Source organism: Alternaria conjuncta (genome assembly GCF_024043145.1).
Source record: "Alternaria conjuncta strain BMP 0040 chromosome Unknown scaffold_25, whole genome shotgun sequence".
Taxonomy (NCBI): Eukaryota; Fungi; Ascomycota; class Dothideomycetes; order Pleosporales; family Pleosporaceae; genus Alternaria; species Alternaria conjuncta.
This window is the reverse complement of record NW_026250114.1, coordinates 25,631-39,329: the sequence shown is the minus strand read 5'-3', so window position 1 is coordinate 39,329 and position 13,699 is coordinate 25,631. Positions and strand designations below refer to the sequence as shown.

Below are 13,699 nucleotides of genomic sequence, written 5' to 3'. Positions count from 1 at the left end.
TCTACAGACGACATGGTATCCGTAGAGCAATTATCGGCCTTTGAAAAGACGTTCATATCAATCAACACGATGATCTCAAAGAGCTATGTGCTTGCTACAAGCTCCATTGTCACAGCCGCGATCTCTTCATAGACCTGTAATACAGCAATCTGTCTTGACCTTTTAATTACTGACCCTCGCCTCTTCTCTTAGCTCTAATCATCATCAATATGGCGAAACTTACTATCCAGCGGCGATGGGGAGACTTCCTCATGACAAACGACGAAACCTTGACCATTTCGTTCAATAAAGCACCAATCAAGCCAAATCACAACATGAACGAAGTGATTCCTTGCGAGGAAGACGGGTTACCTTTGCACTTCTTACTCAGGGATCTAAGTGGGCAGAATCAAGACACAGGAACACAAAAGAACCTCTACCTGCATATGGGCCGTAAGTACTTCACTCATACAACCTCGAGAACCTAGCAGCTAAGTGGTTGTAGAGAAGGAGGCAATGTACATATGGCTTGACTCATTTACGCCGTACCTCATGCGTATCTACGTGGATGGCGTCAACGTGGTGACAGGTCGGACGACCCAAGAACAAGGCGAACAAGACTACTTCGTCCTGCCAGATCAAGAGTACGTGAATGGGTACAAGCCTAACCCTAGGGCACCATTGATGCAGTTCTGCTGCCCTCCTCTCGTCCAGGCCGATGCGACAAGGCGGGATTGTAGAACCATGCGGTTCGAGATTACACCTTACATCGACGTTGGATATTGGGCGCCTCGATTGACCGATTCTCATCATGAGCATGAACGAACCACCCTAGCATTGCCACACACAACTGTAAAGGACCTCAGGACTAGGTACGAGCTTCATTTCGAAGGCGCTCACCCAGTGTCAACCAGACTCGTGTATGACGGGAAGCAGCTTGAAGGTACGATTGGATTACACATGCAACGACGCCATCTAACTTAATCGCAGACGACAGCCTAGTGGCAGACCACCTCCTTGGTACCGTAAGTGCTACAAGACTGAACCAGCAGTACCACAAGCACACGCTAATTCTGATCTCAGGGTGATCTGGTAGAGGTGGCGGTCCCCGGCAAGCCCCGAAGGAAGCCTCGTTTACTCAAGCCCGATACTTACCCTGCATTCGGGTGGGAGCCAAGTCGCACAACCATCTTCAACGTTCACATGCTCAACTCCAAGGGTGCTTGTGAGTTATTCGCCAATTGCAGACCGGACAGCGTTGATGAAGAAGAGGAGCGGATGTATGGCGTCACTGGGACTGGTTTCAGTGGGTGTCTTGTCCAGTTCGACCCTGAGCCCGCATCAACCAAACCCTTGATGCCGTTCCGTACAGCAGCGCAACCTGTCCATCCGGAGAACCGTGATACCATCTCCTGATACCATAGGAAACACGGCAGGAGTACTGAAAAAACCACAGCAAACTTTGAAGACTGAGGGTTGGAGATTGACGGGGAGGTCTTTGTCTCCCATGTAAATACCTGCTGTGAGCTAGTGAAGTTGCATAAATCGAGTAAGCTATAATATACCCATATAGGGTGCAAAGCGCGTTTCGCGGTATCTTGTGCCCTCTTTTCCTCATCTCTTTTGCAGTCGCGGTCCGACCCGGCAGCGTTCGTCTGGTCAACGGTGTTGTCTCGCGTGAATCCGACGGCCTGAATACCTGGCAGCATCAAGATGGCTGAGCTAAAGGCGATCTTGCATGATGCGCAAAGTTCACGCAAAAAAACCAGTCAAATTGTGAAGCAAGCACGCACTCATTTCGTGTTGCGCGCTTACCTAGGTACGTGGCTGGGGCGCGTTGGACCCTATGACGTCACTCATGAGATCACAACGCGTAACACACGACCTCGGTCCATGAAGAAGTTTAACAACCCAACAACCTCACAACTCAAACACCTACACCAACAACTTCAAACTATCTCCCGTTACAAAATCATCAACTTATCAAACCATACAACTTGGACCACATACCCTACCCACCAACCACCGCCACCATGTCCAGTTCAACCTTCCAATCCTTCTCCACATCCTCATCCAGCACTACCATCAACGGCCAAACAACCTCAAAGTCTGAACACACCTTCACAGACCCCAGCGGTACCCGTGTCGAGCGTACACATCAAGCTCCAGGTGAAGCGCCGCGCGTTGAGCGATTCGAAACGGATGCTACGGGAAGACAGCTCGAGGACCACAGACATGCGGATGCGAAGCGGGTCCAGGATGTGACGGAAGAGGAGGACGCTAAGGTGAAGGAGAGGGAGTATGAGGAGAGGATGCAGGATGAGTATGCTAAGAGGGAGGGGGGTGCTTGAGTGAAAGGGATAAAGTGGACATAGTCGATTTTAGTACAGGTATATCATGTCAAATACACATATCACAGAATAGGTTTGCAGAATACAATGTGAGCGGGAAGACGCCACCGGCAAACGAGCAGGCATCGAGGAGACTCCATTCAACTATATACGCGGCCAGAGTGCGCCGACAAGACACCCAAGAGACTACAACCCCAGCCCACAGCCCACCCAGGCACTCACAGACCCAGAACCAGAGAGAAAAGGCCGGAGCCAAACCATGTCGTCGTCGTCATCATCGCTTTCGTCCTCGTCCTCATCCTCGTCCTCGTCCTCGTCGTCCTCACGACAGCTGCTCAGCGTAGTCGTGGAGAGCAACCGCATCGAGGGTGGCCATGAAGCGGTGCATCGGCCCGTGCGCCAGAGCCAACTCCTGCGGGGTGAAGGTCTGGTGACCATGCAGGGGCGGTGGCGGGGGCGGGGGCGGCTGCCACTGCTGCGGCGGCGGAGGCGGAGGCGGAGGCGGAGGCGGAGGGGGAGGAGGGGGAGGAGGTGGAGGGGGTGGAGGCGGAGAAGGGGGAGGCGAGGGAGGGCCTTCCTCTTCATCGGCCTCAGGCCCAACCTGCGGAAGATACCGCCACGTGCTCATGTTGTTGCCGGTGGTGGTTCCGGTCTTGGTGGTGGAGGATGGTGGGCGGTTGCCAATTGTTGGTGTTGATGTTGTTGTCGCTGTTGAGCGAGGAAAGAAGATGGTTGTGAAGAAAGATCAAATCTTTCTCACGGGGGCAGAAGAGTGTGGGTGCCAAAGAGCAGAAGAGGGATCCCAAAAGTCGCTTGTTTATATAGTCGGCGCCCCGAGGCCCCAGCTCCCGCGCCAAGACGAGAGCGACGGTGACCTGTACTCGACGACGACCCCGTATTGAGACCTAAGAAGGAGATACTATTGTTCAATGGCCATGTAGCAACCAGCTCAGGCAATTGCAAGCTTTTCCGGGGCGTGCAGCACCTCTATTGTCTGCGTGAAGTACTGTTGACCATTTGGGTGACCCACTAGCGCCGGGATGCTGCTGGGGTTGTGTGACTTCTATTGACCGCAAGGGTAGGTGGGGTATGATGAGAGACCACCGAAGGTCATTGGTATTGTTGACGTAGCATCCCAAGAACGTATACTGATCAGTCCTGTCCGGGATATCTTTCACTGACAGCAGTCTTACGAACCTCCGACGGCGACCTACTAGGACCACGTCCAATTCCAGACTCCCCAACCTACAGCCTACATCAAACCGAAGCCAACATAAGAAAGCCACGATGGGTAAGGGGCAAGGCGATAGGCGAGCAGGAGGGAGGCCAGGGGGATACGCGGTTCCTGACATACGTAGACGAAGGCGGCAGGAAAGGCGAGGACGCCTTGAGCAAGCATGGAGGTAGGGCAGCAGCGACAGGACGATGAGCCAAGGGGATACCATGAGCCCACTTAGGAGGCTCTTGAGACAATGACCAGCATGTATCTAGCATGTAGCAGCCGCAGGCAATCAGAGCGGTCAATCGCATGTCTTGAATGCTTGGTGCTTAATCTCCATGCTTGACCTTCGTGCTTGACATCGTATGAGACGATCCCTCATTTGTATAGCGCACGCTACCAAGGGCCGCGTTGCATACATTTTGACACTTTTTGAGGGTTGAACGCAGACATGCTATTCCGATAGGCGCTGTTTGGACGTGGCCAAATCGCTGAAGTCTTCTTCTAACCGCTCCGCATAAGGCCAATAGGCTTTGGAATGCAGGCCTTCTTTGGCTGTGCAAGGCGCGACTCCCAGCTGTGCTTGGATGCATGCTGGAATTTGACCTCCTCGTGCTCGATGGGTCTTCCGCTTTCCTATGCTTGACGCGTCTCCTCAGCTTCGATGAAGGGCGGGCTGCATCGTGGTGGGGCTGATATCGTGCTTCGTCTCGCTCCGCCGACCGCCGCCTCAGCTTCACCACACACACGACCACAACGCCATCATAGGAGTGCGGCTACTCGCCAAACCTTGACCGGAGCCTTGTCAAGCGCGAAAACCTCTACCGCAACTGTTTACTCGGAAGGCATCATGCCCCGCGACAGCAGGCTCGTTCAACATCTTTTCACGGCAACGACCCACGACATCGCGCCACGAGCCCCTCGACGCCCAGGCTGACGATAGAGGCTTCCTGCGAGCTCCTCCGACATAGGGCATCGTCGACGATAGGCAGAATCGCGCGACGTCTCTTCGAAGGCGAGGCTAGGATCCCCTCACCCCTGACGGAAAGCTCACTCACCCCAAGGCGAAGGCCGCCGACGAAACCGCAAGCTACTGCACGACCTTTACTGATGCTCGACAGACAAGCGGCTTTCTGACAGCCAGCAGTGACGATGCGGTACGACTACGGCCGGCTTGCGCACTCCTGTGGTGGCGGGCTCCTCCGCGGCGTTGAGAACGAGCTTGAAGACTTTTGCTGCCCCGAGACGGCGACTTGACACACCAGGTTTGAAGCCCATGCTGGAGATCCAAGAGCGACTGACAAAGGATACAGTGATCTAGAGCAAACCTTGGGCACGCCCTACGACCATTCCGAGTCCCCGCCCTCCTTGCGCACAACATCCCACGAAGCCGCAGAGCGCCTCCGCTCCGACCGATACCGCCGATGTGTCTTGATCGCAGACCAAACACAAGGCTTGGATGAGCTGCATACCGAATGCGAGAGCGGCAACGGGCCAGACAACAGCGAGATAGAAGAGGCAACCCTTCGATGAAAGGCAGCTCGACGAAACGGCGGCGAAGGCTCCAAACGCGACAGATACCGGCGATGAGCCACAGCGACATTCGAGCGGCATATCTGCTTCTCCCGCATGCACACTATAACCGGGGATTGCGATCAACGAATCGCGACCGGTTTGCTCGAATGGCGCGTGGCACACCATCGACAACGGACAGCCTCAAGCTTGAGACGCCCAGCAGCACACAACGAAGGCACGAGCCTCAGGACGTTGGGATACGAGAACGCGCACAAGACAGCGCGATTTGTCCCTCGTAAAGCTCACACGGCGAAACAAGGCGATCCTCTCTACCCATCCTCAGTGGCCAAGCATCGAACCGTCCGTGCTGAGAGCCTTGGGCAAGAGGCCAATGAGCCGCATAATCGACGCGACATCTGGAACGATGGACAGCGTCGGAACGTGTTCATCATAAGACGAGCCAGCCCAGACAGGCACGTTCGACGACAGGCATAGCGAAGCCGACCATACTCTCGTCGGGTGGTCAAGATCCGGCTTTCGGAGGCGATGTCTTGAGGCTGAATGTCCTCATGAGCTCGGAGCGGCGATGAGAATAGCATCCGGGTTGCGCATATCCATGGCTAAAATATGCCTGAGCATGCCGCTATGAGATGCGAGCAGAATGCGCAGCGTCGCGCGATTCGTAAGACGTCTTCCACGGCATTCGACGCCCTCACGACGGAATTCTGAAGACCATGGCGCACAGCTTTCCACGTTGCATGCCGCGACAGTATTATCCTAGCTATTTCTATCGCCAGCGAGATGAAAAGTGATATACCGGTATTACGGAACGAAGGAAGATGAGTTGACGAGCTTCTCGATGAAGTTTGCGAAGAAGGGGCGAAGACGTGCGGTCGGAAGTCCGGGAAGGATGACGCGCGGAAGCGAGTGTGGGTCGCCATCTTCCGGCCAGCCACCTTCGACGTGCAGCCGCAAACCATCCCTTGCCATCCTCACGGGCGATCTGGCATCTCCAGAATGCTTCGCCATTATCGCCATCGACAATGAGTAGATTCTGGTATGGGACAGAGCAGGCAAACGTCAGCACACATCCGATGATGAAGAGGGGGGTTACATACCGCTGCGAGGGTGGCAACACTCATTCGCTCACGACGCGATGCACGAGGCCCGCGGGCTAATGAAGACATTTGGTTTATTGGAGATAGATTGGAGAACTTCATGCGCATTTGAACCTCAATTCGAAACCAAGACGTCGCTCATATCCCATCGCCAAATCCGTTTCCACAAGCCGCCACAAACTTCCAACACACCGCGCCGGGGGTTCCGACGACATCTCCCACCCTTTACCATTCATACACTGTGACCTTTCGCGTTCGGCCTCTTGCTATTTCCCACAAGTCGGACTGGTAATGTGGCTCTTCGATCCATCTCTTCCGCGCGGTTGATTTGGGGTTGTCTCTAGCATGATCGCCGCTGACCATCGCGTTGTAGATGCGCTCTACGTTGCGGTTGCGATCGCGTTGTAGATGCGCTCTACGTTTCGGTTGCGATCGCGTTCGAACCAGCTCGATAGTCGGGTCAGTGGCAGGATCCCTCCCGGTTCTGATCCTTACATCTGGAATATCCTTCCGCTTGGAATACGCCTTAGGTGCGTTGATGAACATGCGGATCTGCCACGCCGAGCACATGACGTTCTCGCAGATGCACTTCTCTTGTCGTCGTTGGTGAACTCCCACACAGCGTGCTCGGGGTTGGCATCGATGAACATGGCAAGGAACATCTGGCCTTCGAAAGGCTGGATGTCTCGGATGTCCTTGGCCATGGACCGCGCGAGGTCGTCCATAGTGGCGTAATGGGTGGCGAAACCGGGTCCTCGTCCTCGTCGGATCCTTCTTTCTTCCACGGCCGGCCAGCCTCACAACATACAACTACTTGCGCTGACGTTTGTTTGCTGCATTGTGAGGCTGGCCTTTCCGTTTCTTCTAGACACAGCGTTGGGAGCGGCGCCGCAGAGGTGCCATGCGAACCCAACACAGAACACTCCATACGGCGCTCAGTACCGAGCCCGACGGCAGTATTCTGCATCAGGTCGCAGGCGACCTGAGGCGCCAACCACCCACCGGGGGACCCGATGGGTGTGAAGGCGGCTTACACCGGCCGAAGCCTAGAAAAGTTAGCTCATGCCTCATGTGCGGTTTGGATAGGATGTTGCTTGGACGTACCGCTGCGGTGCCATGCTAAAACGTTCCGTGGATGGCATAGGCGCGAGCGATCCTCCCATAACGAACACATTCTTCCGACGAGTCTACGAACGCGAACTCGAGGTTCTTCGGTCCAATGTGCTCGTTGTAGAAGTTGCTCAAGCGCTCTACAACACCCACGGATGGAACCGGCGTTGCGGACTTGGTCCCATGTGAGGGTTGCCACGGTCTCCGTCACCGCGCCGAATGATGTCAGCGTCTTACGATTTCCCACGAAGACCAAGGCTAGAAGCTTTTACGAACGAACAACTCTGCGCAACGAGTTTAATGCCGATGGTGGATAGGGCCCCGACCTCGCCCATATCCAGTCGCCCCCAACCGAATAACTTGGGACGTCCTTGATGATACTCGGCGTTCGTAACTTTGAACTCTTCATCAGACTATGCTTGTCAGTAGCTGGACGAGAGTATGCGAAAAGTACTCACGAGTGGCTTCTTCCGCGCCTTGCGCTTCTTCTTGCCGGAGGGACTCTGATCTCCAAGTCGGCAACAACAGCTGCACATGCGCGGCTCGCACCACAGCGGAGACAGGCGGTGTTCTTCGCGAAGTTGTGGTAGCTGCCGTCTCTCTCTTTGCACGACCAGGGCGATGGTATCATTCCCCGTTCAAGCATCTAAGCCTGCGTGTCAACCTCCATCCCGTATCCTACTCGTGTCCAAAGCTATACGTCGATCCTTGGCTTTGACAGGTGGTTACTCTGAATCGCTGTCAGGAATATCGCCACGGCCAGACTTCTTGAAGCGCGGCTTGTCCTCGGCAAGCAGAAGCACTTGATCGCGTCCGTCGTATCTCTGGCCGCCGAATTTCCAGGCCACAAACTTCTCTGCGTCCTACATGATGCAGGAAGCTTTCGCGGAGGTCATCAGGGCAGCTGCATGGCGTGTTGTCGGTGCGCCAACCCCATTAGGGGAAGGCGACTTACTGCTTGCAGGTCCAGAACGCAACTGGACGTCCGCCGAATTGAGTAAACCAGCTCTCTAGTTCTGATTGGGTAGTGTCGTGGGGGAGGCCGCTCGTGTGCAGAACCTTGCTTCGCTCTGACAAGAAAGCGCGAACGTCGGCGCGGGCGTCCATCGGCTTGGTCAAGACGTCGAGGTGGCCTTGTGGTATCCACAGCCGTTCTCTCCGCACTTCCAGTCTCCAGCCCTAAAGGGCACAGCGCCGGTGCCACCGCGCATATGTCCACCACCCATTCCGTGGCCGTGGCCATGACTCATGTGGTGTTGAGGGGGGCCCAGCCCTAAAGGGTACAGCGCCGGCGCCTCCACGCATGTGTCCGCCACCCATGCCGTGGTCGCTTCCGGTGTGACGGCCCGCCAACACGAGTTCTCTTCTGGTATCGAACTTCTTGATGGGGTGTTCTCGTGTTGACGGGCTTCACGAGGGCCGACTCGCGATGCAGCTGTTGTTGAGTCAGCGCTTGAGATCGGCATTGGATCGGACAGACGTACCTCTTCGCACGACTTTGCCGTTGAACTTGCCCTCCTCGTCTTTGTACATGTTGATTCGAGGCTGAGGAGGGCAAGTCCTGTTCTCAGGAACATCACAAAGAGGTTCGGCATGGCTTTCTTGTTCGGCTGCATCATGTTAGCGAGTGATCTAAACGCTTGAGACGGTACTAACCTCGGGCTCCTTCTCGGCTTTTCGCTTCTTGCCAGCTTGCGGCTCTGGCGGTGCACAAGAGTGCGTATATATCGAAATAGCGCCATATTGTCGCACTCAACACTTTCGAACGGCCTCAGGGAGCTTGACATTTGCGTGCGGCGCCTGGTGCAGCTGCCCTCTCCGTGCGACGGCAAAGAATTGGTGGTAGATGTCCATGCGGTCGTTCTCGTGCTCGTCGCACGGGTACATGTAGAGGCCTCTCCGGAAGCCATGATACCAGCGGCCGTTTTCCATGTAGTTGCTGGTTTGGGTCGTTCTGACTGGCAGTGCTCCATGGCCCAGTAGAGGGGATCGTTGGGGTCGAAGTCGCTCACGCCCTGGAGGTTGAGAGATTCGGGCCATGCATGTTAGCCATGATATCTTGAAGGTAGGCTGCGGATGCCCTTCGTTCTTGCTCAGGCGCGGGACCACATGCACCGCACCCCGAAGACGTTCACCGTTCTTGCTGAGGTCCACGATGCGGGCATGCTTCTCCTTGAGCTGGGTTAGTAAGTTCTAGTGCGGAGATTGCTAACAGAGCACATACCTTGAGCGGCGCCCGACATGATGTCTTGGAGGTGAAGTCGAAGTAGTTCTCTTCGTAGAAAACTTGGAGAGCGACTGCCTGGAATTGGCGAGAGACGAACTACTCCGACTCCACCTCATAGCGAAGCGTGTGGCGTTGATGAGCCGCCCGTTCATGCAGAGCGATTCCGCAGCCTATTCAATATTAGTAAAAGCGGGTATATTGCTAATGCGGTACATACCTCTTCTTGGGACGAGAAGATGGCAAACCCAGTTCCGGTGGGCTTGTGCTGGTCAGGGGTGCGGGCGGCGTTTTAGTAATGACCAAAGCCGAGACTGAATAGTATGTTAGTATGCAAGAGATGGAACAAGGTTATAAAAGAAGAGTCAAAAGAGTACTGGAGGGGAGAGAGCAAGACGTTGCCAAAGGCGGGGTTGAAGGCGCCTCGCAGCGACTTGGGGCAGGATGGGTATACCGCGCGATCCACAGTACAGAGCGCGAAGAGAGTACAGTGTTCAAGCAGGCAAGGAGTGTGAGTATGACTTACCAGGTACGTCGCCATCGAGGAGGTGGCGCACAAGCGTGCATGAGTGCACGTATCAGGCTCGAAAAAGCCTTGCGTTCGCCCGCCGGCTCTGATGAGGTTGTCAGAGAGTGCACGAAGAGACTTAGAGCGGAGTAAAGGATTGACTTACGTATCGTGGGGCAGGCCGCTCATGTGAAGCACTTTGCTGCGCTCCGACAGGAAGCCCCAAGGGCGCTGTCGAGCTCAAAATTTTGCATATAGCTGTGGTGGTGGGTGGTTGAAGAGTTGGAGGGGGAGGTCGGTGGACGAGCTTATATGGCAGCCCTGGCCAGGCTGCCAGCCTCGCAGCTAAGGCTCGCGGCCTCACGCTCACCATCACTTGGCATCAATGGATGTTCCAGATGCCCCTGACGTCGTATCAACACCAGGAAAGTTGGAGGACCTTGCGACGGGCTTCACGGTGCTTGTCGTACTGCCCTTCGGGCTCTGGGGAGGAGGGGTGTCAAGGTATAGACAGGCTCGAGGGGAGACTCAATAACCTGGACCCTGAGCTTCCAGATAGCACTAGGGGTGAAGCAGAGAAGCAGTTGCGACCGTGCGCGGTGGCGGAGGCGCTCACCCCAAGGGTGTAAATGTGGGAGTGCAACTCCACCACGTCGAGAAAGAAACACCAGGAAAGTTGGAGGAGGATATCGTGAGCTCTGCGCTGCTTTTGGCACTCCCCAGATATTTTTTGGTCTGGTGGTGGTGAAGATTCAGCGTGGAGGGGGTGGGTTGCGCGAGAGTCCTCCGCAAAAACCAGTTGAGGGAGCAAAGGAACACCAAACTTTTCGCTGAGAGCTTCACATGGGGTAGCTGGCAGGCTCATGCAACACGGCAGCAGATGTCTATGAGGGTCGACAGAGCACCGCAGCGAAGCCTTGAACCGTACCTTTCTCCTGACACTTTTTTGGCCTGAATTGACAAAGTGCTTGTGGAACCGCAGCTCGGACACGGAGGAACCCTCGAGACTTGGGCGCAAATCACTGCCTTGGGGCTTTGAGAACATCGAGTCGGCCGCGGAGGTGGCGGGCGGTGCAACACCAAGACCATAGCGCCGGCCTGCGGCGTCACGGCCATGAGCAGCTACCGAACATCGAACGCCCCCGGGCTTGCCTACACCAACACCCATACCTTCAATCTTCCCTGAGCCAGATTGCTTATGCTACTGTAGAGCTACTGCCTCGAGAACGCGAACGACCCTCGACGATTCACCGCAAACCCAGCCCACCGAAGAGCCCGAACCCGCAATCGACAGTAGAGCTCCATATTAGAGATATTATGGGATGCATATTCGGGGCCTTGCAGCATGTCAATGTTACCTCATCTTGTGGGACACATGTCAGCGGCTGAGGGTCCAGGGTCCTGTACAGACAGACATGAGGACGGCGAACGACTTTGGGTATACGGACAGGAGCATACCAGGATGGCCAGGGTACTACGACGCAGAGCTGTGATACTATGCGACTTCCGCAAGCCATAGTTCACGAATTCATACATTAGAGGCTTCAACAGGTATCATACATGGATGGGTCACAACGTCTACGTGGATGTCACACAGGCACGAGTTTGATCAACGAGTTGGAATGTATGCGTCGAGGGTACTGCAGAACTATGCACATTTCCACAGAGATCGAGTACCGAGTCGGCGAATGCATCCCTCATGAGGCTGTTGACGAGGGCAGCAAGGAGTCTACAATCCGAGTCTGATGATCGAGATATAGATGCCATGACCGCCAGGGTTATATATGGAGATACTGGGGGTGGCAGGCATGGTCAATATGTCTAATAGAGGCGACATGACCTTGGGGATGTCATGGTTGCTGTGACTGAAATCCTTTGTCTACGACAGGCTCCCTCGTGGTCGGTGTAAGAGTCTTCACTTGAACCAATGTGGTATTATGTACTGGTGACTTCATCGTCATTCAGATGCATTCATTATGGTATCTTAACAAAACTACATACCCTCGCATCATCCGTACATGGTCAGGAAGATACCACCCGCCTACTCAAACTCAACTCCTTCCATCGCATCCTCCTCGGGCATCGCCCACAACTCCCTCTCCAACCAGTTCCTCACCAGAGAAGTGTCCACCGTCCCATCCTTCCAGTTCACCTTCCTCCAGCCCACCGGCGTCCCATCAAGGCCAACCGGCCACTTCTCCCAAACCTCCTCCAAATCCTCACCATCTACACTGTACGTCCACCAGCCTCTCGCAGCAGCCCGATGACTTCCAGCTGCCTCCTCCTTCACCTGCTTCGTCTCACCATACAAGGATGTATACATCCATTCTCCACCCGGAGGGTGTCCGGCGGGAGGGCCACGGGTGTCGCGGAGGGCGCTCAGACGCGCGATCTCGTCCTCGTAGAGACGCTTCAGAACGTGTTCGTTCTGAAGGGGGGTCAGAGAGGGGTGTGGGAGCGGCTTTTCGAGGTGGCCGATCCACAGGGGGCAGTCTGATCCCTTCTCGAACGCGAGGGTCGAGATGGCGTCGGCGATCTTGGCCTTGGCCTGGCTCATGTTAGTAATGATGGTATATGTGATCGGATGGACGGGCTTACCTCTTCTTCGACCACCTCAGGAGTGGGAGTCGACGTAGCACCGACAGTAGGCTGTTTGCCCACGACAGGAGGGTCTTTCCGAATACGACCTGAGTCGGGGTCGTCGATGTCGCTCTCAGAAGGACTCAAGACGCTGTCAGAGTCGGAATCTGACTTGTCGCCGTAGCCCAGGAAGGCCCTGTTGAGATGACGTCTAGTCCAGACAGGGTCGCCGCCAGCGGACAAGATGCCCTGGTGACGACGTTGTCCGTCGATGACCCACTGCTGCTTCTTTGCCTCAGTCGCAGCCGCCTGCTCGAGCTTCTCTTGCTCTATCTTGGTTTCGCGGTCGAGGAGGAGATTCAACATGGCCCGTTCAACCGATGTCTCCCTGTTCTCCAGGCGAGCGGCGACGAGACGGTTGAACTCATCTAGTTCGCGCGTCTGTGGTGACTTCTGCGCTTCCTTGATGACTTGACCGGTCTGAAGAGGGGTTGAAGTTAGTGTCTGCTTCCTTTTGAGTTGGGGCAATGGTAACTTACGAAGCCGACGGGAATGGGCGTCTCCTCCGGCAGTGAAGAGTACGCGAGTGCATGGCGACGTGCGGGCGTGTTCTTGTCCTGGACAAGCCCCGCGTAGTAGGCCGCGATGTCGCGCTTGGCTTCGCCGATGGAGTTGGGCGCCCGGCGGGCTTCGCGCTTGGTGCGAGCCATTTTGAATGAATGGAGAGAGTGTATAGAAAGGTATTACACGTGTAAGAGGGAGGGGTATAGAGAAATGAGGTAGAGTTGTGTTGGTGGGGTGGGAATATCGGTGGTGTGTGGGCGATGAGGGAGTTTGTGCGTTTGTCGAGAAACTCTTTCAGTTTGGCGACCACAACGCCGCCTAGTTCTTCCGTCATCTGGTGTTTTGCTTTGGCTTTCACACGAACTCCGCCGGCAGGAGCTTCAACGTATGGGCTTTCGCGTCGAGCGGTCGCGCTCAGTCTCTGCTATCAGATTAGTGTGCTGCACAACGGCGACGAGAATATAGGAAGGCTTACTGTTGATGGAGCAGTTCATGAGTTTCCTGCTTTGGTCCATGTAGGAAGGCCTCCCT

General features: G+C 55.4%; 5 protein-coding genes across 5 annotated transcripts; 2 read left to right on the top strand and 3 right to left on the bottom strand.

Annotated features, from left to right (window-relative positions):
- Positions 1-209: 209 nt before the first annotated feature.
- On the top strand, positions 210-1,395 carry J4E85_010631 (uncharacterized protein; the record flags this gene model as incomplete). The annotated part of the gene is made up of 4 exons (XM_051474837.1): positions 210-432; positions 485-715; positions 970-1,004; positions 1,063-1,395. 4 exons carry the CDS (start codon positions 210-212, stop codon positions 1,393-1,395), a joined length of 822 nt encoding a protein of 273 aa, XP_051321279.1.
- Positions 1,396-2,012: 617 nt separating this feature from the next.
- J4E85_010630 (uncharacterized protein) lies at positions 2,013-2,330 on the top strand (the record flags this gene model as incomplete). Its single annotated transcript, XM_051474836.1, has 1 exon — positions 2,013-2,330. The coding sequence occupies one exon, from the start codon at positions 2,013-2,015 to the stop codon at positions 2,328-2,330; it is 318 nt and encodes a 105-aa protein (XP_051321278.1).
- A 5,687-nt stretch (positions 2,331-8,017) lies between these two features.
- J4E85_010629 (uncharacterized protein) lies at positions 8,018-8,825 on the bottom strand (the record flags this gene model as incomplete). The annotated part of the gene is made up of 2 exons (XM_051474835.1): positions 8,018-8,148; positions 8,777-8,825. 2 exons carry the CDS (start codon positions 8,823-8,825, stop codon positions 8,018-8,020), a joined length of 180 nt encoding a protein of 59 aa, XP_051321277.1.
- A 219-nt stretch (positions 8,826-9,044) lies between these two features.
- On the bottom strand, positions 9,045-10,057 carry J4E85_010628 (uncharacterized protein; the record flags this gene model as incomplete). Its single annotated transcript, XM_051474834.1, has 4 exons — positions 9,045-9,470; positions 9,517-9,594; positions 9,737-9,784; positions 10,043-10,057. The coding sequence occupies 4 exons, from the start codon at positions 10,055-10,057 to the stop codon at positions 9,045-9,047; spliced, it is 567 nt and encodes a 188-aa protein (XP_051321276.1).
- Positions 10,058-12,065: 2,008 nt separating this feature from the next.
- Positions 12,066-13,314, bottom strand: J4E85_010627 (uncharacterized protein; the record flags this gene model as incomplete). Its single annotated transcript, XM_051474833.1, has 3 exons — positions 12,066-12,572; positions 12,623-13,084; positions 13,144-13,314. The coding sequence occupies 3 exons, from the start codon at positions 13,312-13,314 to the stop codon at positions 12,066-12,068; spliced, it is 1,140 nt and encodes a 379-aa protein (XP_051321275.1).
- Between the last annotated feature and the right edge of the window lie 385 nt (positions 13,315-13,699).